We start from the raw sequence: 26,845 nt of genomic DNA, 5'->3' as shown, positions 1-26,845 counted from the left end.
TACAAGCACAAACCTTATAGCTTCTGCTTCTGAGCAGATGGGAATTTGTAACAAACTTCATCTGGCAAAGCAGTGTCCCCTCATCTGCCATCACCTCATCCTCACTGCCATGCAGCACCAAGTGCTCCTTGCATGCCAGCCCTGCCTCCCAACACGGGCAGCTCCACAGCAAAGGCTTTTGGCTGCAGGTGCCCAGGGAACAGCTCCAACCTGCCTGGCTGCAAGACTTTTTCAGAGCCCACCACAACTTCCATTGCAGACTAAAAGGAAATAACCAGCCCAGACAAAGTTCAGTTAAATAACTGATTCTATATTCAGCAATGACACTCACGGTGTCCAAAACCTGCCCAGTCATGGGATGGATTCCCAGCCTAAAATTAACCACTTGCCCCTTCTTGTGCAATCTCTAGTAAAAATTGAGCATACAATTGCTATGGTAAGGCCTGAGCTTCCATTTAAATGCATGCATATCTGATAGAAAAGGATCCAGGGTATCCTTCAGGTGAGAGAAAGACTGTCACAACCTTTGCCCAGCTCTCTCAACCCTGACTATCAGTGGCAGCCAAGAGTGACTGCTTTGATCCCAGTTTTACTGCTCCTGTACACGGACAGTTAAACATTGCGGCAATACATCTGCAAACAAATTACTTGGATCATTTCCCCAGGTGAGTCAAACTTTTAGTTCTTCCTTATCTCTTCACGTAACTCTCAAGATCTTTCCAACACATTTTTATAGTACAGATTCCAGATTGGGATACAGGAGAGCTTTTTTTTCTGCCCTGTAGGAAGACAAGGGTTTCTCAGAATGTTTCCTGGGGTACCTTCACACATGCCAAAGGCTTGGCACCATGGCTGGACACCTCAGCACACCCACTGAGGCTGTGGTTGCATCCTGTTTTCCTTGCCCACCAATGTCCTGAGAATCCTTAGCTGATGCCCACAAGGCATCAATCAGACACAAGCTTTGAAAACCTTTCACAACTCTGTCACCACTTTCTCAGGTACCTTGTTACCTTCCTGCAAAGTCTGACTCTTGTTTTAACACTATTTATGACAGCTTGTACTTCCTCATTGCTTGTTTTACCTTTAAGTCCTCTCCAGGGCCTCTTTTGAAGCAGGAAAAAAAAAAAAGACAGAAAAAAGGGGTAGTATGGATGAAAAAAGGAGCTGATTTTCCTCTAAATTTTGGTAGAGGTTCTCTTGAAGGTTACAGGTTTGCATCCTGAGAAAAGCAAGGGCATCACAGTATTTTCAAACTGCTAGGAAGGTGGGGCTGGCCCCATATGCAGTTCAGCTGTGTCCACACACCCTCCCCAGGGTTTTTCAGAGCATCCCAGAGCAGCTGGAACAGCTCTCCACACAGGTCACTGCCACCAGACCAGAGTGAGGAGTTTTGCTTCATCTTAAGGCAGGAATCAGTGCAGCCTGCAGCAGACAGCCAATGGCACTGTCAAAAGGAAATGCTCCTGCTCCAAGCTGAACTCTGGCTTGCTTGGTGAATTTTTCTGAGACCATCCCTTGCTGTTACTTGCTGTCAGTGGCCCTTCCCTTCTCCAGGGCTCCCACTGGCAGGAACCAATTCATGTCCAGCAGAGTTTAGAGTTACATCCAATTTCATGCTATCAATGAGCATTTACTCCTTTTTCAGCAGAATTTTATTTGACCCATTTTTCTTTTCCTCTGCTCCCCTGAACCCCTTCCCAGCAGCCTCTGCACAGGGAGAGTTTTGTTATTAAAGATTCTTATGAACTCTTTGTCTTTGAACAGGAGACATTTACTTTTGGCTGATAACTTGCATTGAGCAAATTCAGGCAGCAGTGGAGAGAGATTCTCTTCTCCTATGGAATGCTGGTATGGCAGGATGCCTCAGGGACACAGATGTGCCTCCTGTCCTGCCCTTGCACACTGCACTGCCTTCCCTCCATCATCCCCTGCTCTACTGCTACCCCGACTGCAAATGAGATCAAATATAATGTAGAGATACCAGGGGGAGCTCCTGACTGGCAGTGGTTCACATGGTGCTTCACATGGTAGTGATAACCACTGATCTGGTGAAACAAAATGTATTTTGATTGTCATTCTCCAGAAAACCACTCTTATTTTGAAACACATCAGGTTTTTCCAAGATCACTAATGACAAAGCTCAGATCAGGCTCATACTCTGATGTTACAATGACAGCATTTCTACTCCTATATTTAGGATAGAAAGAGATATTATTTTTTCCATTGATGATGCTTTTTTTATTTTTAAATCCATACAATGGATGAAACTGCAACTGGCATTATGATAGGCAAGTGTAATGATCCAAATGATCTCACTGAACATATATTTGGCTATTTTAATTGACAGAAATAAAACTTCTACTGCCTGCCAGACATCCTCAGCTGCTCTGCAGTTGCCATACATAAAGCCAGAACAAAATGGCCAATCAATGACCCTGAATAATTGCCTTTGTTGACTGTTAATAAAGGGATCAGGAGTTACACAGCTGGGCAAAGGGCTGCACGAGAAAGGAGCAGAGTCACCTCCCAGCACTGAGCAGGCAGGGCTGGGGGAGCAGCAGGGCTGCAGCTGGTACCCTGGGGAGAACAGCAGCTCATCAGGGAGCCAAACCAGTACCAAAACTCTGCTGGTAGCCCTGGGGAGAACAGCAGATCATCACTGTGCCAAACCAGTACCAAAACTGTGCTGGTACCCCTGGGGAGAACAGCAGCTCATCACTGAGCCAAACCAGTACCAAAACTGTGCTGGTACCCCTGGGGAGAACAGCAGCTCGTCAATGAGCCAAACCAGTAGCAAAACCCATGTCCAGTTTTCTCCTCCTGCTTTGCCAGGACCACGCTGTCAGCAGGGACTTTCCAGAGGAAAGCTGTGGTACCAGCCCCAAAGAAACTCCTGTTCCTCATCTCAAATGCTGCAGATGTTCATGGGAACAGACCCTTTTCCAAATACTGCTGCTGCTGCACACCCATAAGGGGCCACTGTAACATGAAGGACCCCTGATATAAGCCAGTACTTAAGAGTGAATTTCTCTTCTATTAATCTAACTGGCATCATCCGCTCTAACTCCATTCCCCTCAAGCAGACCAAAGCACGCTTCTCTTGTCTGACCATCACTCTCCCACACAAAGTTATTTTGGAATCATTTTGACAGTGGCAGCCACAGCTCCTTCAGCTAATTTACACTCAAATGATACCTAACCATCTGAGCACAACTGTTCCCAGCCAAAATCCACTGTTACAAAGAAAAAAAGGCAAATGAAGAGAAAATCTATAAGTAGAAAGGTCAATGGAGAGCAGAGTTAGAAGGTCAATGAAAATGACTACTTGATATTTTAAATTTTTTGTAGAAATACAGAATAATAGAATGGTTTGGTTTGAAAGGGAACATGCAGACCATCTTTTTCTAAACCTTTCTGCCATGGGTAGGGACACCTTCCACTAGACCAGATTGCCCTAAGCCCCATTCAACCTGGCCTTGAAAACTTTAGTAATCAGAAGTTTTACCCTGAGAAAAACTCTGGGCAACTTGTGCCAGTGTGTCACCACCCTCACACTGAAAAATTTCTTCCTAATACCTAATCTAATGCTCTTCTCTTTTACTTTAAAATTGTCCCCCCTAGTCTTATCACTATCTACCTGTGTTGACAGTAAGAATTTGGATATGCATGGGAAGGGAATAAGATTCAAGCTATGATGGGATGGTGAGTACCATGATGAGGAACTGTTGCTGACATTACACCCTGCATAAGAAATAAAGAGCATTGGGTTTTAATGTGATTTTAAAATACAAAATAAAATGCTACACTTGGCAAATGGCATTCTCATCAGACCTAACAGGCATCATGGGACTTAATAAAATTATTGTGTCAATAATTTCTCCATGGACAACATCTCTGTTTTGCAGCTATTTTGTCAGTCCTGGTGCACGAGACTCCTGGCACTGGCAGCCCAACACACGCCTGCAGCTCATCCCACCAATGTTGCACAACATCAGCTCTCCAAAAAACTGGCAGAAATATCAGCATGATAAATGGTGTTGAGAAGAAATACGAGACCATTTAATTACTCCGCTATTAGAATTTTATAATTTAAAACACCCAAAAGGCTCTCTCCCTGTCAGGTTTGGACTTAACTAGGTCACGAAATAAGATAGTTATATTTAGCCAAACTCTCCACAGAAGACAACAACTCGTGGTCCTCAGCCTGGAAAAAAGAGAACTCATCACTGATGTTCCTTCTGCTAAGGATTAAAGCCTTACACTCCCTCCAGCATCCCACTGCAATCTGTGCTATCTTCCAAGGTTTCCCACCTTTGTTGGCGACTTAATATTTTGATTCTGATTTCTGATACCTGAAGAAAAATACCATCAATGTAGACCTTGCGCAGTTTCCCTTCCTGTGGACTAATGATGACTGGAGCTGTGCAGTTTTGGTGCTGCAGCCAGTCCAGCTGCACACACAGGCAGCAGTCAGGCAAGATGCAGAAATGAGCTGCACCCATGGGAATGAGCAGGAACTTAAACAAAACTAAACTTGAGCAAAGTCAGGGTGCCTGACCTGCAGCCACTGTCTGTCAGTGTGCCTGCTTCCTCCCCAGCACCTTTTGACTGCAAACATCATTCCTCATGCAGCACGTTCAGAAGAGGACAGCAAAATTATGCATTTGTTCTTTGTTCTCATTTATTGTGGGAAATGCCTGTAATTTTTAGCTGTCTATGCACATCTGAGGAATGCTTAAGGCTCAAGCCTGAGCACACAAGCAGGCAAGCCTTGTTCCAACAAAGCCCACAAGGTGCTGGAACCTGGCTGTGGCTGGGGCAAAGAGGGTTCAGACTCCAACCTCCACCCCATGCTGTGCTCTTCTGGGCCACCAGCACTCAGAGCTCATGCAAACTCCACTCACTTCCCTGTTACAGCTATCAGTGCTTCTACAAAGACTTCACAACAAATAATATTGTGCTATCACCTCCCCATGTTCTTACTGGTCTCTGTCAGAGACAAAAAAACTGGATCAAAGGCTGGCTACAACACTTGAAAAGCACATGCACAGATCACTGCTGTTAGGAAACATCACTGCTTGCCTGCATTATACAACAAAATCTGTGCTATGGAGGCCAACACAGTTTTTACATGATAAAGGCTACTATAGGCCTTTTAAATACATGAGAAATTGTATTTGAATTTGTGCTGCATCCAATTCCCTATTGAACTTGCACTCTAATTTCTCGCAAACATGAGTAGAATCAGATGTTCCAGAAAAAATGTAGTGTATTGAATATGAAAACTCAGCACTGAAATTGAGGTAAGGAGGTTATGTAAGTTAGGAATATTGAGGCTGAGCCTTTGAAATGCATGAAATCTACTTTGTTGATCATTTCCCAACTTATAGTCAGCTCAGTGGGAACAAATATGTGCCTACTTTGATATCCTTTTGAAGAAAATTCTTGGCATCTCATTTCTGCTAAGAAATATACCTATTCTCTTTTTAATTTGGTACTTTTTAGATGAAAACTGGAAGATTAACCCAGCTGTATTTTATATTCATGAAGTACTTTCTATGGCCTGATCCATTTGACTCCCAAAGTTTCTTCTGAATTAAAATTACACTATCACATCCTAAGCTGTGACATGAAGCATTTTTTCAGTTGCATGGAACACTGGTGACCTGAACAATGAAATGTAAGGAGTGAAGGAAAGGACTGGTGAATAATATTTTTTTCTTTTTTTTAAAATAACTCCTTTTTCTTGAAATCTGAATACAATATGGACTGCAAAGAAGCAGCCTTGAGGAAACCACATCTTACAGAAATAAGATTAGAGAAAACCTAGTAAAATATTAATGTAGAACTTTCAAAATATTCCCTTAGTGAGTGATGTATGTCAGAAGAATGATCTCTCTATATAACATGATAAAAAGAAAACCAAAAGAATAGTGTGTAACCTTAGGCTAGCACAGCTCAGTGGGAACCAGCCCAGGCTCTCTGACAAGACATTGCTGAAATGAAGCCCCTGGAGCTCTGGCACAAGCCAGCATGACCATGTATAACGCCACCATGACTATATCTTTCCATTTTGCTCCTGAGATAGGCATTAAGAGTTCCCCAGGAAGGTAATCACTGATAAAATACATGAGCAAGGATTGAAGTGCTGCAAAGCATTGAGATTTTCATGTGGAATTCAAATTAGATTTAAAGATCTACGTGCAGAATTAAATTCTAGCGGCTCCATTGTATTTCCAGTTAAAAGGAAGAGGAAGAGAAAGAGAGGCATTAACATAGAGCAGGGTCATGCACCAGTTATGTCTTATTAAGTATTCCAGCCTTCCTTAAGATAAGCATCACATATGGGTTCTTTTGCAGCTAGTAGTTCCTTGCTTAAAGGGAGAGAGGTCTGGATAACATCCCTTCTGTCTCCCAAGGCCTCCTGGGCTGATTGACAGGAACATGTACTGCAGGGAACAAATGCTGCTCAGAGAAAAAAGAAGATTACGTTCTCCAAAAGGGGCCAGTGGGGGCATTTCTTTGTCGTGTCTTCTGCTCATCATCTCTGGTTGAGGGAAAGACAAACAGGAGTGGCATTTTCCTTCCCTAACAAGACACAGTCCACAATGTTTCTCCACGTTGAGAAACTGGTTTTTATGTACAGTGTCTTGCACTGAATTCAAAGTTAGGGAAGCAAGAGAGATTGCTCAAAATAAAGAGAGCATTTTGAGAGCCAAGTCTCGCCTCTGGAAACCTTGGAACCAGATCCCATGGAAGCCAACTCAGAAACTGAACTCTGTCCCATCAGGTTCATTTTTTGTTGGTTTGGTTTTTTTTTTGGTTTTTTGAGGAGAGATTAGCAATAAACATTTTATTTTTATGCAGCACATTTAGCTATCACTCTCTCCCTCCTGTAATGGACACCATTTGGCTTGGCTTCTCCTCAGGCAGACCCACCAGGTGTTCTGAGGCTGGATACCCTGCACAGTGGCAACATACTCCATGGGATCATTGGGTTTTTCAGTGCAAAGTGTATTTTTCTAAATCAGCAACTTCTTGTCCACTTTTTTTTTCTCCCCTGTTTTTTAGTCTCCCCTCTCCCAAAGCCAATACAGGTAACACCTCTGGAGTCTGTACTTTGTGCCACCCCAAATCTCCTCTCCATTGAAATGGTTTCAAGCTGTAATTCCCCAATATTGTCACACTTGGTGATGCTCAAGGACTCTCCTATTTCTCAAGCTTTTGCAAAATCTTCCCCACCACTTCAGCATCTCCCTGCACAGCTGTGCCAGGAAGGTTCATCTTCCCAGCCCTCTCTTTGCTCAGAGGTGGAAGCAGGCAGGCACTTGCAGGGGCAGCAGACACCAGAACAGCTCTCTGTCCAGTTGGTATCTCAGGATCCAAGTGTTTCCCTTCCCAGAGACCTCTGCTGCAAGCGGCAGCAGATCAACACATCAGCAAGTTCAATCCTTCATACTTTCACCAGTCTCTCCTACCTAGAGCCAGGAGTTCACAACTCAACTTCCTCTTTTCAGAATGCAAGGTTATGGTAGGGAAACAAAAATGTATTAATAAATATTGATTTGAAATGATGCTCCTGATCTGGGGGAAAAAACCCAAACATCTGGCTAAGCAGCAGAAAAGTCATGCCAACAACTATATTTTCAATGAAAGAAAAGAAACAGCAGCCCTTATATAAAAGGGCTAAGGTAAGCTGGAAAATTCAAGTCATCAATATGATGTTTTATAAGGTAACCATGGTTATTTTTTATGCATTCCTTTGCAGCATGAATGCAGATGATGAAAAGTACTCATGGGCCAACTGAAACAAAAATAAATGAAAGAGATATCTTGATGGTAATTTAAGCCTTAAACTGCAAAAATTAATCAGTCCACACAGACAACAGAGAGCGTTCAGCTGATGCTGCACCACAAAAACACCTTGTTAATTAGATGAGGGTAAAAAGGGTTTTTATAATTTCAAAAAGAATGAACATCTTGAAAATCACCCTGCTTTTAGCCCTAATGTACCTGCAGGGATCCATGGTGCTGAAGTAGGAGTTGTCCACATGGCCTCTGGATAAAGTCCAACTGTTTGTAATTTAATGTGTACAAGCAGGTGGAAAGGCAGAGGAAGGGGGTCCTGGCATGCTGCAGCCCTTTGTGCAGCCAGGGAGGGGTCACTCCTGGGCTGCATCCATGATTCTGCTCCACTGCTGCTTCTCCAGAATGTTTGGCATGATCTTCCATGAGACTAATGAGTTCTCTTGGTGGCTCCCACCTTGCTGGCAGGTGGTGCCACCCCTTACAGTGAGGCAGGGGGACAGGAAATGGTGAGGGTGCCCAATTGTGACAAATCACAGAATCTGAAAAGAAGGCTTCAGCTCAGAGGAGTCCTCATGGACTCCTGCAGCACACAATGAATTAAACCTATCTCCAGAACCCCTAGGAAAAGGGGCTCCCAGCAGCCAAGATGTTTTGCATGGAAGCAGAGAGCTGAAATAAGAGGCTGCTTCTCCACTCCAGAACCTGTCTGGATGCTGAAACCATTTTCTGTCCCCTAAATAATACACCATGACAAGCCACTGCTGGTTTTGGTGGAACAAGTGACACTTGTCTAGGCTGTGGAGAGGCAGCCTCACCCCTAAACCCAGAGGGAAGGCAGGAAGTAGGGTGGGAAGGATTCACATCAGAAGAGTTCTTCAGGCTAATAAACATCTCTGGTTAGTGTTAGAAGGAAACAACTGAATTCTCTGCAAGTCTTCACTATTGTTGCATGACATTATAATCTCTCTGCTAGATATATGCTCTTTGGATGTACACTTTGGCCTGGTTTCTGTAAAGGGAGTGAAAACCAGAAATCCATAGAAGGCCCAGAACTGGAAGTTCCTAGTACACGAAAACACATCCCCAACTGGCAGCTAACAGGGTTAAAACACCCTCTGATTAAATGAAAGCATCTTTAATTAGTTTAATTGACCATGCCTCAGCCAAGACCATCTGCTCAGCAGCATTTGCCTGCTCTTTGCAGGAGCGATTGATCAGCCATAGCTGGAGAATACAGCATTAGGCTACATCAGATTTATTTTGTTTAATAGAAGAGCTAATTTGCTTTAAATTTAATTACAGGGGCCAAGATTGCTCTCTAAGTCCATAACAGCACATAACATAAGCTGATCCTACAGCTAATGGGTGCACACGTAGGTCCCCACATGTCTGTGCAAATCAGGCACTGCATGATGACAGCTGGGGTCCCACCCTGGCAGAGAGTGGTCTCTGCATTGTCCTCCCCAAAAGGCAGCAGCACTGTGGCACACTGCTGGGCTGGCAGGGCCACCCTGCTCACTGCCCTGAAATGTCCCTCCAACGGGCTGAGGTCTCACTGGATGCTGGAGCTGGCAGATGTCCCATCTCAACCACCCCTCTTGCTCCAAATTACAGATACCAAGTGATGTATCACACATAAGGTCACTGTTCCTGCACCAACAGGGACAATCATGGCACCTCTCTGTGGCTCCTGGGTGACCTCCATCAGCAAACCCCTCCCAAAGGATGCACCTGGCAACTGAGGGCCCAGCAGAGCCAGGCACCACCCTCACCCCTGACACTGCACTGTCCCTCCACATGCCAAAAAATCATTCTTCAACACATTGCAGGCTGAGCTGATGGAGAAGGGCAGCTGCTCCTCCTCCCCAGAGGACCACGTGAGTATCTACGTTGTGCTGTTAGGACAGGGAAGATTTCATTCACTTCCCAGAGCTTTTCCTTTTCCAATTTCCCACTGGGCACTAAACCACGGCAGGCTCTGGGAGCTGCCCGGCCCTGACAGGAAGCTGCAGCTGCTGCAGCAGTAATTACAACCCTGCAGAAGGCTCCAGGCTGCCATTTCTGTTTCCATGGAAATAAATACAGAATTACTGAAAACAGACCATGATGCTTTATGGGGTTTGAGGCTTTTTATCATCTCTAAACCACTTTAACCCATTTTTATTAGTCGTGGTTTTGTTTTAAGTGGTGGGGAGAAGGCAAGGTGGGGATGATGCTTACAGAGTGAAAATAGGTGGAGCTATCAAAAGGAGTATTAAATAGTGAAAGAGGGGGAAAATTCACAGTGTAAGGCAGATGCCCTGAGGATTTTCAAGGGGGAGAGCAGTGCTGGCCAAAGCTGCAGGTTGTCCATGGCACATGCATCCAGCCTTGGAGAGAGGAGCCCATGGAGGCTCATTGGTTCTCACCATCCCCAGGACAGGCTGTTTGTAGGGGGCTCTGGGGTCCAAGCAAACCTCCCACCCTTTCAAAGGGGTCATTACAGCCAGAGTTAGTGCTTACATGCTCAGAACTGCAGATACATATTTAACAGACATTGAGCTTCAAGATGATGCTAGAATAAAAAGGAATTACTTTGTGTTCCTTCAACAGGGAGCAGAAGGGAGGGATCTGATCCTAACCTGAGGCCCTGAACTGAAGGGACAGGGATGTGCACAGACAGGTAACTCCACACTGTGCACAACAAACCTGGACTCACTCCTCATTGCAAGGCACGGCTGGGAATTCCTCATCACAACAAACCAAATGAAATACCTAGTCTGGGGAGGATACACACAAATCAACCATTTATTCTGAGGTGACCTTAGCCTTCATCTCACTGTCTGAGCTGTCACAGTGCCTCGCATGAGTTTCTGGCCCTATTTGGGCTGCAGTTTCCAAGGACCACTGCAGCTTCTCTGCAAACAGAACGGATTTAGGAAGTATTTTTCAGGAGATGTCTCCAACTTTGAGCTAAGTCAGCAAAGTCAGCTCATGCCACGTGTTTGGCACACACTGGGTACAGGATGGCCCTGTGACTGTGTGCCAGGCACATGATTGACACGTGCTGGGCATGGGATGGGCACGTGAGGGGCTCAACACATCAGAGCAAGTGAAGAAACCAAGCTGGGTAGAACCACACGAACTGCAGAGATGAGAGAGGGGCAGAAGGCAGGACACCACCTCAGCAAATCATTTCTAATACTGACTTGAGCTAAAATCAAACACTTGAGTTAGTTTATTTTGGCAGGGGAACTTTCTGCTATGTGAGAAATGTCAGCCTTTGGACATAGTGTCCTAATTCAGCTGCGAAAATAAATGTCAAAACAGTGAATTCTAGTTTTAAGCCAGCTCCATTTGAGAAAATTTGGGTTGAAATGTTTCCTAGTTAAAATCACAGGGCCCCAAAACTTATGAAACAACTCCAATTGCACTGGTGAGATGTCTTTATGCCTTTACATGAAATAGCCAGACAGCAATGACACCTGGTGTGTGCTGCAGCCCACCCACACATGCACACTTCTCTGATGTTTTGCCTTCTACATGGATGGACAGAAATAGATGCTGAAAAACCACGACCATGTATTAGCATCACTCAGCAGGTCAGATATGCCTATATTTAGTTATTTGATTTCAAACCTTACATCTAAGGGAATTATGCTTAGGACAGGTTATTCTGTCACAGTATATGGGACACTTCAGGCCTGGGAATGCAGAGAAAGTCTGACTGGGAATCCTGAGAGTTCAGGCAGTTCTGCAGGGAGAGACCACTCTTCCTCTGAAGCAGGAGGATGGACTTGCACAGCTCATCACAGACAGATCTGAACATCTGCTCCTGCTGCAGGATTAACTGAACAGCACTGTACCAGCTCTGGCTCTTCTCACTGTAGCTAAAAATGACTTCCAAACACAGCTTGAGACAGAAAAGTAAATCACTGCCCTACGGCTGGGAAAGAACAAGACAGGGAGAACACCACAGCCTGATTTCAGAGATGCTCATGAAGGTCAGCAGGAAACAGAGTACCCTAGGAAATGCCAACTGCAGCAAGAACCCAAGTTTGGAATTGCCCAACACATACAGAAAACAGCTCCTCTTGTACTCTTCCACAGCCACAGGTTAATCACAAAGCAGAAGAGCTAAATTTAAGTCTTGCCAACAGGTTCTGGACCAGAAAGACCACACTGAAACACATTTCTCCCTCCACCACCTCTCACAGAGCAGAGGAGCTCGCTGCTGGAGCCTGAGATGCTCAATTCCCATGCTGACTCCAGTGGAGCAGAAACACCAAGCCACGTGGCATGTGTTATGCAAAGAGTGCAAGACTCGTGTATTATTTAAAATGTTCTAGTCAGAGTTTGTGTTTAACAACACTGGAATCTTCACAACTATGCTGCTACAACACCACTTCACATCTTTGTTTCCTAAAAGCCTTTCCAACTGCATTAATACCTTGCTATCAATAACTGCTATCTCAGATCCTGCTAAATCACTGCTATCACATTAAGAATACACTTATCTCATGCTCCCTGGGGCTACTGTATTAAAAAATCTCTTTAAAAATCATCCTCCTTCTGCACAAACAAAATATTATCTCAGAAGTGAATGGAAATGCAGTCCCAGTGATGCAATCATTATGCAATTAGTGTGATGTAACAGGAGGCTACATAGAGAAAATCATCTACTTTCAGACCACAGAAGTACCAGCAGTGTTTGGGGCTCTCAGTACCAAACAGAAGACAACTAGGAGGACAACTAGGCAAAGCCTTGCCACCCCTTGTCTCCTTGCACAGCCTCTGGGCAATTTCAGCCTGCACACCAAGGCAAGGGAGAGCACAGACCAGCCAGCCCCTCCACAGAAGACAATGGGCTTTGCTTTTCTAATCACAGGTGTCTGATAAACTCGATGAACAGCACAGTGCTGCCACTCTGGAGAGAGTGATGGCATTCACACAGCCTGCCAGGGAAGAGGCTGCTTTTCCCAATTCCTCCCAAGCATGTCAGACAAGCACAGGTCAAAAAAAGTGTAGCTTATACCATATCAAATAACCAGTGAGAAGCTCATAACTACCCCCAACAGACTGGCTGCAAGCAATGGATGAGTCCCTGCAGAAAGAGTAATGGTGAACAGCAATTTCTGTGCTTCATGGCCAGAGAGAATACAAAGCATCTGCTGCTGGTCAGAGAGCTCCAAAGACCCTGCTGGTACAGCCTGGATGACATGACCACAGGTAACATCCAAAAAGAGTTCCCAGAGCAAACCCTGTGGTTTCCCTGGCTGCTCTGCAGAGGGAGAGGGAGCAGCAGTGACCTGTTCCCCAAGGGGCAGGGTCCCCCCCACAGCACTTTAAACACTGCCACTGCCTCCCAGGAAAACACCCAGCTGCTCAATGACTGCTGACCCTGCAGCTTTCTGAGGCATGCATTGCACAAAGGGCTTTCCCTTCTGCATAGCTAATCCTCACTATCCAGGTATTAAAAACAGAGTAACTTCCATGCTAATTCTAGCTGTCACCAGGAATTATGTCTTCCTGTAAAAGCTTAAATTACAGGTTTACTCCCTTCTAGTATTAGAAAAGACCCAGAATTAAATCCTCCAGGACTAAAACCAGGAACTCATGCAGGAAAAAGACTGATTGATGCAACAGGGCAATTTGCAGGGAGCAGCCTCTGGGTTCACAGTGTCAGCCAGAAAGATTCTAACGAGCAGAGACCACAGAGCAGGGCAGCTGTGATCAAACACTGTTTTCTGCCTCAGTGGGAAGCACAAACCAGGAGGGAAGGATCACACACACGCTCACCCTGGTCCTTAGCAAAGCACAGGTCAGACAGACACAGGGCTGGAGTTGGTTTAAGTCAAAAAATAAACCAAAACACAGCAGAACGGACTCAGTTCTTGACACATCACTGAAAACATTATGGGTTTGATTTTAAAGAAGCCTTCCAATAGAGGATGGAGGCACGAAATCTGTGTAAACAAAATTCATGAGGGCCACTGCAGTTTTTGCTATGAAGATATATTACTCAGGGACATTTATTATCCTCTCCCCACTCTGTCATTAAGGTTTGAGATGAAGAACAACAAATGCAAGATAACTAAGGCTCTTTACAGGAGTAAAAACAGATCAAACATAATTCTCTGTGTCTTAAAAAAAATTGGAAATGTCTAGACAGAAGACAGACAGAATTGGTCTCAAATGTATTAATTTCAATAAGAAGCTGAAGCCTTGTATTACAGGGAAAAGACTGTGGTCTGTTCCTCCTCCAAAAACTTTCCAAACCTTGCTCTCCGTGACTCTGGCATCCTTTATCCCACTGTGATATTTATATCCAATAGCAGGGGACTGTAATCTGGGTCACCAGCAGTCTGGATAGCCACGGACAGCCCTCAGCAAGAGCTCTGGAAACACAAGCAGCACTGCAGAGTCCTGGCTATGCAACTCTGGAGAGCTGGCCCTTCTGGGGTAGAGAGAGAGGAATGGGAAAGGTTTCCAAGTGCAAGCAGAGCTACCCTGAGGCCATGGGGCTTTGGGATGCTCTTTCCTTCCACCACAGGCATGCAGGGATCACAGAGCTCCCTCTACTTAGGGAGAACCTGTATAACCTCACTGGGCAAGTCTGCATAAGCCACCACCCCAGGGACTCTGAAACTGATATCTCAGGCTGTAAGAACCTCTGCCATTCAGACTGGTGATGTGACACAGGATGGGCAAACAAGCCACAGGCAAACAGCCCACTTAACCACCCCAGAGACTTGCTCACCCAGATAAAGAGCTGAGGAATAAAATTTTCCCATCTCAGCAATCCTATGGAACTGAGCAAGAGAAGGAGGCCCACTTGGATAGCCAGAACAACACTGGCAGTGCAGAAGTCCCACCATAAGCCAACCCCCACTTTCCTGGTAGAAGTTCTCTCCAAAAGAGTCTGGTCAGACAGTTTCCAGTTCATAACAACATGGCAAGCCTTCCCCAAAAAACCCTCTTCCGTTCCCACCTTACCTGACACGCATTGTACAGAAGCTGATGCTCAAACTTCTTGATCCCCAAAATGTTCTGGAACATCTCATAGAGCTGCTCCTTGCTGAGGATGAGCTCCGAGGCAGCGCTCGCTGTCATCCTGGCCTGCTGCTTGCGGGGATCCTCCTCCCCACGGTAAATGGCATCAAACTTTGCCATCCAGGAGCTCAGCACTGTCTCCTTGCTGAGGCCATCGATCTCGGGCAGGCTGCGCACTCTCTTCTCGATGTGCTTCTTGAAGACCTCCCGGGAGTCGTTCGCCGAGCAGCCCCCGCTCTGCACCATCCTGGCAACGCGGTCGCTCTTCAGGAACACCTGCAAAGAAAAGGGGGGTTTCAAATGGTTGCAGTTGGAAAAAATCGCCCTTAAGTACCACCAAAGGTGGTTTTGCTGCTGGGGAGCTGCTTACTGACTGCCAGGACATTCTCCAACTCTTCATTCTACTGCCACGTGTTGCCAGAGGTTTCAGCTGAACTTTGGGAAGTGTAATGAAATCAAGTGAAGTTTTTGCTTTGCCTTCACTACTATTAAATATTTTGGTGCAATTAGGACTTGATGTGATGTTATGGTCACACCTCACCAGATACATAAGTCCACTTTGGGAAAGCAGGATTTTATTTTGTTCCATCTGATGTTTTAATAAGGAAGTTTTTGCACAATATTCACCTAACCAAGTTCTGCCCTCTTAGAGGGAGCAGTCATCTTACTGAAGCCAACATTACTGCACTGAATTTATTCTGGTAGCCAGGCCCCTGAAAAACCTCTTCAAGGACCAGGTTTGCACCCTAACTCTACTACACCAGAGAAGATCCTTGCTGTCTGCCCTGCTGACACAGGAATGGGAAGTGCAAGATGGTTCAGCATGGCTTGAACCTTTGCAGAGATGCAGGGCACAGACAGAAGGAGAAAGGGAGGGAGAAGACATTTCATAAAGATGTTCTTCCCACTGCAAGAGCAGCAAAAGGGTCAAAACATGACAGAGTGCCACAGACCACAGATGTCCTGAGAGCAACACAGAGCTGAAGGGTTAGAGAGTCAGAGGGATTTTGGGTTGGCTCTCCTCTCCCAAGCCCTGAACACAAAAGAGCAAACAATAACCAGTAAGAAAACTGCTGTTTTATTAATAATGCTGAGAACTGATGAATACAGCAGCTTGGGAAGAAGCTGTGCCCTCACAGGGGGGTATCTGTCAGCTCTCAATAATTAAAGAGCTTGAGGATGACCTAAGGACGTGATAGATTTATCTTTTATATACCATTCAGCAATATTGTACTCCACGTTCCCAGATGCTTGATGGCACAGGCATCTCTTGGCAGTAGCAGTGGGTTTTGCCCAAGGACCAGACCAAAAATGATGCTGAGGAAGAGCTGAGCCATTTCCTTCCAATATCACCATGGGAGCTCTCACTCCCTGCAGACAAGACAGGCAGAATGCCACCAGCAACCTCTTCAGTCCATGCTCAAACAACAGCAGCATGTGCTTCATTTCCTTGTGGACATTAAATATGAGTGATAATGCCCCAGGTGTGTGCAGGTGCTTTCAAGTAATGTGAGAGCTATCCAGAGCCAAGCTCCTGATGCAACCAAGGCAATTATTAGCACACAGACTGCAGGAAATGATGGGAGGTCACAGTGACCTGCCCCTCCTGGGCTCCCATGTCCCCTCATCCATGCCAGGTGCCCAGGCCTGAACCTGTGTGACAGTGCTAATGACTTCCCATACCTACCAGGGCTGTTGTTATCCATGGTCCTCACCTCCAGCATCCTGAGCAGTGGGATCTGGCTCCCCATATTCCCTCAGCCCTGATTCTTCCTCCCTGGGTGTGGAGCAGCAGCCAGCAGAGGAAAGGAAGGCTGCATTGGCAGGCACAGGGAGCACCAGCCAGACACAAAGCAGCAGAAATCATGAAATAGGAAGATTTAAAAAAAGGAAAAAAAAAAATGTGTTCTGTCCTGTTTTCTGTAGAAAACACCAGGTGAATTGCCTGGCAGTAGTACAGCTTAGTAGGGTTGCCAGGAGCCAAGTATTGCCTAGAAGAAAATCCTAGCATGGGTGCACACTGCAAATCTTGCAGAAGGGAACTGACCTCCAGGAGCTGGGTCAGGCACCTCCTGCCACACCCACAGATGAGCCCACCATGCCACTGTGCCTCTGTCTGCCCACAGCAGAGTGGAAATGGGGCTAATGAAGCACTTCTATCACATGCACTGAAGTGACTGCTGCAAAATGTGCTGGTGACAGACAAAGCTTTACTCATTAGAAGTCAAAGGAGCTGAGAAAAGCTCCCCTGCAGTGTGTTGGAGTATGCTGGGCCTGTCTGTGCACACGGGTCTGCAGCATTCCTGCAGGCACAGCGCTGCTTTGCAGAGCAGCAGCAGATCACTCAATTCTTCAATTTGATAGCAGCCTGTGAACTAGCCTGAGACTGACAACCACATGCTTACCCTGACAGCCAGAATTAACAGCAAAATGTGGCCATGCAAACACATTCAGGGCAACAGCAAACGCATTTCTGACCTACAATGTCACCCTTATCTTTTTTTCTCTGCAGAAAACTAATCATTCCCAAGTAATGAACTTATCCTGCACCATTAATACGTGGACCTTTTAGAAACATCAGCCATGTCCTGCACAGAGATTACCAGTTTCAGCTGTGTGTTTTCCAAGCCATCTTGCAGATTTATAAATCAGTCAGTGCTGATTTCTAGATAGCACCTAGCAGAAGGACAGTTAATTGAATAAAACTGAGATTTGCAGGAGCTGAGATAAGCAGAGTGATTTGCACAATGGATCAACCAAGGGGGCACATCAGAGAAGAAGGGACATCACTCTCAGCAGGGAACACTGCTCAGGCTCTGAGGGACAGAGGGTTTCTGTGGAAAGGTTTTGCCTTGTGCCTCTGCAGCTGCTGCCCAGGAAGAGCCACAGAGGCAAGGTTCAGGTGCACAGAAGCTGACAGCACACAGCCATCAATTAAAGAAGACCAACAGATAAAAAGAAGAAAAAGAAAGTTGTGCTAAAGGACACAGAGTAATGCATTACACTTCATGTGGCCTGTTTTAAGCAGGACAGAGCCAGTGGAGGGTCCACTTGAGAACACGGGCTTGTGTACATCTAGTGCTAATCTACTGCTCTTTTGGTGGAGTCACCATCCCTCGAGGAGTTCAAAAAAAGACTGGATGTGGCACTTGCTGCCATGATCTAGTTGAATAGTTAGAACACGGGTTGGACTTGATGATCTTATAGGTCTCTTCCAGCCTTGAATTTCTGTGATTCTGTGATTCAGTTTGGTAACTTGGGGCATTTATACAGAACAGGACTTCTGGAGCTGACAACACTCAGCCAGACCAGCAGTGAAACAGGGGTGTTATCTGAACAGATTATGCTGCTCTTGCATCCTAAAACACAGCTCACTCCATCCTGAAAACTTTCTTTGAGAGCACATGTTCAGTGAAGATGTGATGATCCCTTGGCAATTTCTTTTCTGATAAAAGATGTAAATGACTCTTGGCTTCCTTCCTGTACAGAGAATGATGTAGCAGGAACTACTAGACTGGTTCAACAGAGTCAATCCAGAGATAATTTGTGCTTTCCTTACACAGAAGCAGCTGCTGTCATATCCTATAGAGTTACAATTCTCTTCAGTTTTAGTATCTGATTTTGGTCCCCTCTTAGATTGCACTTCTAGAGAAATATTTTATGTAGGCAATTCAAAATCTTCACCTTCAATGACAGAATAGCTCTAGGGAGAAAGAGAAGTGGTTTGCAGAAAGGCTAGCAAAAAAAATAAACAACACTCATAGAAATGACAAGCACTGATTTCCTTCTAAACCAAAAACTTTTTCCTTCTAAGCAGAGATAGAAAAAGCAGCATTATGGGCTGCATACAAAGGCAGATATGCATAATTATTCTTTTGCACAATTATGAACAATGTTTCACATTCTCTGGTATCATCTAGTTTTGTAGATGCACATCCTCCTCACTCCCCCTTTGCTTTGCAGCACTTGTCAGGCCAAAGAGAAAAGACAAGACTCATGCTGAAAATCCCAAAGTCAGTTGGACACAATGCAAAAGCTTCTGCAAGAACTGAATGTGCTGCCCAGATTTCTCTTGGTATTTTTCACATGGAGCACATGACATTGATTTTACTGCTTTGCCATCTTCCCTGTTTTAAAATACACAGTTCAAAAGTATCAGGAAATTATTTTTCAGCTCAAAGGAAAGCAGTCTTCCCCTATAACAAAACACCATGGCTGGGGGTTGCTATGGTTGTTCCATGGTTTACATTCAAACCCTGAACCTCCCAAACATTGTGATGTACCAGACATCAGACAGAAGCCACTTTGCATTTGCCTTTGCTTCATATTCTGTGACAATGGAAAAACCATTAATTCAGAATTCAACCCCATCTGTGAATAGGGACAAGGACAGGGATTCATAAGAGCATTGCATTGTCTCCCCTTACCTCATAGTAGCTCTGGACAGCATTTATAAATGCTTCATCTGCCACAATCTGGGTTTCTCCATTGAGAAAGGCCTGGAAACGATCTTTGATTGTCTGGAGCTGCTGCTTACTTATCTGTAAAACATGCCAAAAGAAGAAAATTTGTCAAAAAGGTTTATGTACAAGGGAAAAACTCAGTAATTGATCTGCAGTACCTTATTGGGGTATTTATAAAATGCATTTAGTCATCACAAGCACCTGAATTCACCCTAAGCATCATTTCTAAACAACTCTGCTGCCACAAAATGCCCACAAGACTTTTACTACTTCAGGTATACTCAATTCAAAAGCAAGCTGCTGTGTGAGTGCTTGCAAGAATCTGTTTTGGTGCAACCCCTTCCCAGTCAGCCTTTCCTCCCCTTTAGAAGTTGAGATTTCAAACCAAATGGAAAGCTTTGCAAGCTAGCTGTTGGGTTTTGTTTGGTTTTTGTTTTTCTCCTGCTCATTTTGTTAATTTCTTTTGGCTTTTCACATACAAAACATCAGTCAAAAACAGTGGTGAAAGAATTTAATGTTGAAATCCTATGAGAGCAAACCTATTCTCTTTTTCAAAGCAAGGACTTTCTCTGCTGTCTCTTTGCTGCTCAAAACTTCCTGTCCAGCACACAGCAGGTATAACTTACAAGACAATTCTAATTCTGTCACAGTGACATCTATAGAAAGTTTACAAGGTTTATTCCAGCCCTGTAAGATAACATGCCATTATTTTTCCAATTTATCTGTCAGTTTAAAACCAGACATAGCTAAAACCCCACCTCTTCAGCTTACAATGCAGACAAAGTCACAGCAGCCACTTAAGTAATGTATCAGCAATGCCAGCCTAACATCTTAAGATGTAGACAACACTCATGCTGAAAAACTGCAGGGACTGAAATGTAGCTGGGGCTGGTTTACCATGGGGTTACCTCACATTCAAAGATAAAATTTAATTTTGACAGAAGGAAGCAAACAATAAGTGTATATTGCAACTTCAAACTTAAAGGGAAAGGAGAGCAGTAAGAATTAGGATAGGTATTTATTGGTGACCAAATAGTCTAGAGAAGTGTCTTTTTTCCTCATTTGTATGCCAGTGGAAGAAACTATCCCATTAGAATGGAAGAGAATGATAAAATTAATGGTTCTAAGTGTCGAAATGGCTTTGAATAAAGTATAAAAAAACTGCATGGATTCTAACAACTAGAGCATAATGACACCTGGTAAACACCACTAGTGATAAAAAGCAGGAGAGGGACCACTTGGAAAATGCAGGGATAAATATCACTGCAGCTACAATCATGATGTGCTGTGTGGGGTGTTTGGGGACTGCAGTAGTGAACATCATGAACACTGGTAATTAATGCCTCAGCACCACGCTGAGGGGGGTTAGTGAGCAATAGCAATTTGATGTGATAATCTGGGATTATCCACCTGCTAATGGAGAAGTGTTCATCCAAGTGACAAAGTGAGACTTGCTATGCTCTGCTTTAGAAAACATGGAACAGCCTTCACCACCTTGTGGGTGCTGCAAAGGTGGGTCAAACCCACCCCCAAAACATCAGCCCAGACTTCACAGGGTCTGACATGTGCAACAAAGCTCAGCACCACAGGGCTGCAGTAAGGACCATCCCTTAGCCTGACCCACCTCAGCCTCGAGCCATGAGCCCAGAGGAAAAGCACTGCCAAAAACTTATAGGATGGCAGATTCTTAGGATCAAAAATTAGATCCTATCTGCCATGTCAGGCACCTAAACCCCTTTGGGGTGTTTGCCAACAGCACCCTAGACACGCACAACAGGCTCCAAACCCATCTGAGCTGATGGAATTGAAAACTGGGTCAATGATAAGAGGAACCAGAGACAATGCAGTGAACAAGGACACCTGTGGGAATGTGCTAGGTCTGTTTTTATTAATCATTTAATTATCTCGAAGAAGCAAAAGGCAAGATGTTAATTAAATGTATTGACAGTTTTGTATTAGCAAGCATTGTGAATGTCAGGAAGAAATTACAGGGCAACAGATGCTTTAAAAAAACAAGAAAAGAAACAGGAAAAACTACAGGTAATCTTGAAATCTGCTGCTGAGGCACACAGAAAGACATACCAAGAGCACAGCTACTCTCAGCCAAGAGGCTTTTCATTTGGGATTTTAACAACAGGCGTGGCATATTTATTACATTTTTGTGTTCAGGTTATTTCTTAGGACAACCTCCAAAAGTCCTTGCTTGTTCAATTCCTATAATGCCATCTAGCAGCAGTATTCTATCCTCCTTCCTCACTACTGAATGGGCTACCTTCAGAAGGAATGATGCTCCTTGAAATTCCTAGAAATTCCCAATACGCAGCTGACACGCAAGCTCCTGGGGGTTGTGGAAATGAATCATCAGATTTGTCTCTATGAGAGTGTCAGCTGCCTCCTCCTCTGCCAAGTTGTATGCCAGCTTGTTCCCTATCCAGGGAAAAGGAGATCCTGTCTGATCACACCTGGCTGCAGCACAGTCCACTCCTCAGCTCACAGGACCCTCAGTCTGCCACCCCCACCAGACCAGGAGACAGCACTGGGCATTGATCCATGGCAGTGCCACTGTGAGGGACGGTATCAAGGAGGCAGCTCATCTGAGACACAACTGAAGTGTTGTCATATTAAACTCAGCTTCTGCAGCACAGCAGCAAACACCTGGTGCAGAAAGCCAGCACCACAAGGGAGCAGAGGAAACCAGACCTGCAGGTCAACCAAACGTGCCCAACACACTTCACCTCCTATTTTATGCCTCTTTCCTTCCCCATGAGGCCCCACAGGCATTGCTGCCAAATCCCAGAAGCACTTCTGGGGCAGCTGGGAGGCTGCACCTCCCAGCACAGGCTGGAGCAAGGCAGGGGGGGCAGTCTCAGCACCAGAATCACTCTCCAGAGCCTTGGCAGTGCCAAGTGATGCCACTAACTCAGCCACAGGCTTAAAAGAGCACGTGCCCTGAACACTCAGCTGGAAGCTTAAGTACTTTAAAGGCAGGGGTGTTATTTTATCTCCTGTAATTAGGGGCACCAGTGATAAGCTAGAAATCCACATAAAGCAAGCCAACAGCTTCTGCAGATCCAGTAAGGCCACTCAGTTACCTTCCATAGGGTGCTCACAAATAGCAGAGAACGGCAGAATTACGTCCACTTGGAAGGACATCAGTACAACACCACAGCCTTCACACCAGCTGTGGCAGGAGGTGAAACCCTGTTAGGCTGCAAGCCCAGCAGGGGTGTGGATGTTGGGGGCATAGCCTCACTGCCTCCCATGCAAGCAAATCCAAGCGCCATCACACAGGAGAGCTGGGGGTAAACAGGAGAACTGGTGGATTCAAGAGGTTAATTCTGTTTACCTTCCCTCACTTTTCCAAACCTCTCTGATGTCCCCTTACAACTGCTTCCCACATGTGAGCCATTAAAAAACAAATAGTCATTTCAGAGGGATCACAGAACACAGCAGCACTCTGGACCCAAGAGAACTCTCCCAAGTTAATACTGTGATGTGCTTATGCAGCAGAGTGTTTTCTAGACCTTTACCTGTCTGGGAGAATTTAAGTTGCCAGATATATTAAGTTGCAGGCATATTAAAAACTGAGGAGTTTTTAATCAACTGAGGAGTGAACTCCTGGCACAGGGACCAAGCACAGCACCCATGGAGCTTTTGGCCTGGCATCCCTTGTGGATTGCATGGTTTTTGATAAGAAGCTTGGCAGACGTCTTTCCCATAACAGATTACATTATGGGAAGAGCTCACCAGTGACCAGACATGGGACCCACATGATTGCTACCTTCTTGGTCTAATTTGTTAAGAAAAACCACACGCCCAGCACAATTTAGAGACCTGTCCAAAGACCCACCTGCCACAAGCAAATCACAGAGGCAACCAAATGAATTTACTTGATGCAGATCCCAGCAAACAGCACATCAGCATCTTTGGGACAAACACTCACCAGCAGCTTTCTTGCTCTGTGTTATTTTTGCACCTACTCAGTCTGACTCAGAGCCAAGTGCAAACGTGAATGCAGGGAGCCAAGGCACCTTCTCCAAAGTGTTCCAGCCAGTGAACAGCTGGCACCATCTCTGCACATCATCTCCAGCCTCCTTCACCTACACCAGGGAAGCACAAGCACTGCAAAGAGGAGCTGTTTGCCACAGAAAACTTCCCTGAACAAAGTTATACACAGCAATGTGCCTCACTGAGCCATCCTCTCTCCAGAATGCTTTGCTGAGTCTCAGCATGCAGGAGTAAGTACAACACCAAAATGGGCCCAGGGAGACTGTAGCATCTCCAGCCTTGCAAATTTCCACAGCCTGACTGCATGAAAATTATCTGGTTTGGGAGGGAGCCCTGCTTTGAACAGGGAAATTGGGCCAGGGACTTCTAGAACTCTCCTGCAACCTTCATTATGCTACAGCTACCATAACCAACAGATGATTTGGAAGGAAGGGCCATCCTAGATTGCAGATTCCTGAATCTGTCAGTAAGTAGCAAGCTGCAGCATAGCACATTCACACCTGTACAGATACTCAAACCTGCTTATAAAGCCCTGTCCATCAATGTGAGGCTGCTGAAATCAATCAGATTAGGGCTTTGTGGAAGGATGTTCCCCAGTGAAAGACACCCTATGGTTGACAAGTGACCTCCTTCACTGCCACACGTGAACACCTCTGATCAAGGACTGAATGCTTCAGTGCACTGATGCCTCCCAGAGCCCTTGCACACTGCACATCCCGCTGAGGGCTCTTTCCTGCAGGCAGGACACGAGGGTGCATCACAGCACTGCAACACATCCCTAATGGCTCAGCCCATCAGTGTCATCCCTGTCCCAGAGGAATCATTTCAGCTGAGGACTGCAGGTAACTCCCAGGGCACAGTCTGCAGGTAATTCCCAGGGCAAGCACCTCTGCCTTTTGCCCAGAAAGCCCAGCAGCAGACAGCCATGAGCAGCACTGAGCTCTTCCTTCTTAGGGCACCTGCTGCTCAGGGACCACTGCAGGGAAGGAAGGAGGAATATTTAACTGCTCACTGTGCTGTTGCTCTGGGTTTGGTTTTGTAACATGTAATAAATATTTCATTACTCCTCAGCACCAGGTGATTTAGGAAAAATCTAAACCAACCAAATGAGCATCTCTCATCATTGCTGCTTTTACAGCCAGGAAACGAGTTACAGCACCAGCAATGTGGGAGGGAAGGAGGAGGGAGGAGGCCAGAGCAGCCAAGCACTGGTCTCAGGAGAGAGGCCAGAGGCCCCAGCAACGGGCATGAGACTAGAAAGAAAAAATCAGGTTATTTTGCACTAGGAGAATGTATCAGGTTGTCCCTCTGCTGATGCTGATTTCCCTGCTACAAGAGAGGGCCACAGGTGGGGTGACTCACAGCCCCAGCATTTGGGGTTTTAATTGCACACTCTCCTGAGCAGATGTGGCTGCTCTGCAAACAGCTGAACACTGCTGCTTTTCACTGCTCACATACACAACCAGTGTTAATTGGCAGTCTCAGGAAACTGTTCCCAGCCACCTAACAGTGCCTTTTCTGGTTGCTTCAGAGAAATTTAGTACTTGCTACCAGAAAGAGCTTCTTGTGCTTTGGTTCCTGATAGCCACCATGCATCCTTCCAGGGATACCCTTACAGTCTGACCATATGCAGATCACTGTGCACACACCCACTGTTCTCCTGCTGCCTGTGCAATTCCCTCTTTGTGGGTGCTTGATTTGCTGCCTCTCCCTTGGTCCAGTGCTTTACAGACCCTGATGAATCCACACTGGCCACCCACTCTCCAGCCACATCATCCTTTGTGAGTGGCAAACAAGAAAAAGGCATGGTCCTGGCAAGCCACCCCAGTGTCACCTACTCCTCTCTCAGAAGAGGGTCCAGCTGATTTGTTGCAGAGAAAATGACTGCACCACAGCCATGGCTGGGTTTGCACACGTGGGCAGGGAAGAGCACACGCAATTCCTGCCTGGAGCAGCTCATGCCCTGTCTGCTCAGCCCACCTGTGATGCTGGGGATGGGTCAGAGCTATGGGGATCCTCTGGGAGAAACTCTCCTACATGCCCACCTGCCCTGTGCTCAGAGATCAGGGTTTGGGCACAAACAATGCAAACAGCTCCTTGGTCCTTACACACCAGCACAGCACTGATTTGGAGGTCAGAGACTGAACCAGCCTCACTTGAGCAGCCCAAGAACACAAGAACAGTATTTCCCAACCTAAGGGTAAATATCTGCTTCAGCAATGTGACCAAAGGGGACAGAAAACCCACTAGAGCAGCCTGCAGAGGGAGAACGCCCCTTCCTCTGCCCAGCCACAGAGCTAGCACCCAGCCTGCCTCCCCACAGCACCAGCTCCAACCCCTGCCAGGACCTCTCACTACCTCTGTTATTATGAGCAAACTCCAGCAGCCTTGCAGCACAAGCAGTGAGTGGTAAATGATTTTGGCACTTGCTGGAACATTTCTCCTGTAAAGAGGCTCAAGAATTGCTGCATAAGTATGGGAAAGCAGAACATCAATCCCTTTGGTTAAGCCAGCTGCAGACACAGAGGCTCTAGATCAAGCAGTGCAGATCTCCTCTTTCCACTGTCCCAGACTACCTCCAGTAGCAGATTTATTGGAGAGACAAAGCACAGGCTCTGAGTTGCTCTCTGAAATACATGGATGTGTTTTTTTATCCTCTCAAACCCTGAGTATATTTCTTTTCTATGATTCACTCTGCCAGCTAGGCACACTTTGACATACATGAAAGACCTAAAATGCTATTATGGCTGCTCCTGCTTTCTGAAACGCTGCAGTGCACAATGCTAAAAAAGGAAAGCAAACCCAGGATTTGGTATTGGGCCTTGCCATGATGACTTTCCCCTTGTGCTTTCCAAGCTACACCTTCCTTTTTCAACCTGCCACCACAGAGCAAGCCCAGAGGCAGGTACATCAAAAGATACCTTGCCACAGCCTGCCTCACTTGCTGTCTTTGTTTGTACCAGGGGTATCCATCCAACATTCACACACCACCCTTGCATCTCTCCCCTGCAAAAGGTCCCCTTTTCCATTAACATCACAGAATCAGAGAATTGTTTGGGTTGGAAGGGACCTCAAAGATCATTCAGTTCCACCCCCTCCCACTAGACCAGGTGGCTCAGCTGTGATTCCAATCAGGAAATTCTGCTCCTGCCTGCAAGTTTCTTTTTCCTGTGTGTCTCCTCCTGGCTGGTCCCTCCTCTGCAGCTGATGTGCTGGCAAGTAACCCCAAGATGGAGCCACCTGACAAGAGCACAGAAAACGTGGAACTTTTTCCACCTTTTGATCTTATTTTACCTAAGCAGACCATTAGCAGAGTGAGTCTGTGACAGATCCAACAGAGTAAGCTAGCCCTGCTGGGTATCTTTCTGCATATGATCAAACAGATACAGGCCCCTACTTTTTTACTGCTAATAAAAATATGACTTTGATCTTAGAAGAATAGAGAAGCCAGCATAAAACAGAAGCAAGAAATAGCAATGATGAAATACTAGGCCAGTGACTGAGGATGGGCTGAGGGGTGATTTCTGCTC

General features: G+C 45.7%; 1 protein-coding gene across 12 annotated transcripts in view; it reads right to left on the bottom strand.

Moving 5' to 3' along the window:
- Positions 1-26,845, bottom strand: part of CADPS (calcium dependent secretion activator) — a 203,760-nt gene that overhangs the window by 144,396 nt on the left and 32,519 nt on the right. For all 12 annotated transcript variants that reach the window (XM_054281013.1, XM_054281015.1, XM_054281020.1 and 9 more), the window contains exons 2-3: positions 19,272-19,385; positions 14,788-15,120 (exon numbers count right to left, since the gene is read on the bottom strand). In XM_054281013.1, coding sequence (XP_054136988.1) covers positions 14,788-15,120; positions 19,272-19,385 — 447 coding nt within the window. The remainder of the gene's footprint in view (positions 1-14,787; positions 15,121-19,271; positions 19,386-26,845) is intronic.

Source organism: Melozone crissalis, unplaced genomic scaffold (genome assembly GCF_028551555.1).
Source record: "Melozone crissalis strain CALT ecotype California unplaced genomic scaffold, PUWL_Pcris_2 ptg000029l_1, whole genome shotgun sequence".
NCBI lineage: Eukaryota > Metazoa > Chordata > Aves > Passeriformes > Passerellidae > Melozone > Melozone crissalis.
Note: the sequence above shows the minus strand (reverse complement) of the source record. Positions and strands in the feature narration are given on the sequence as shown.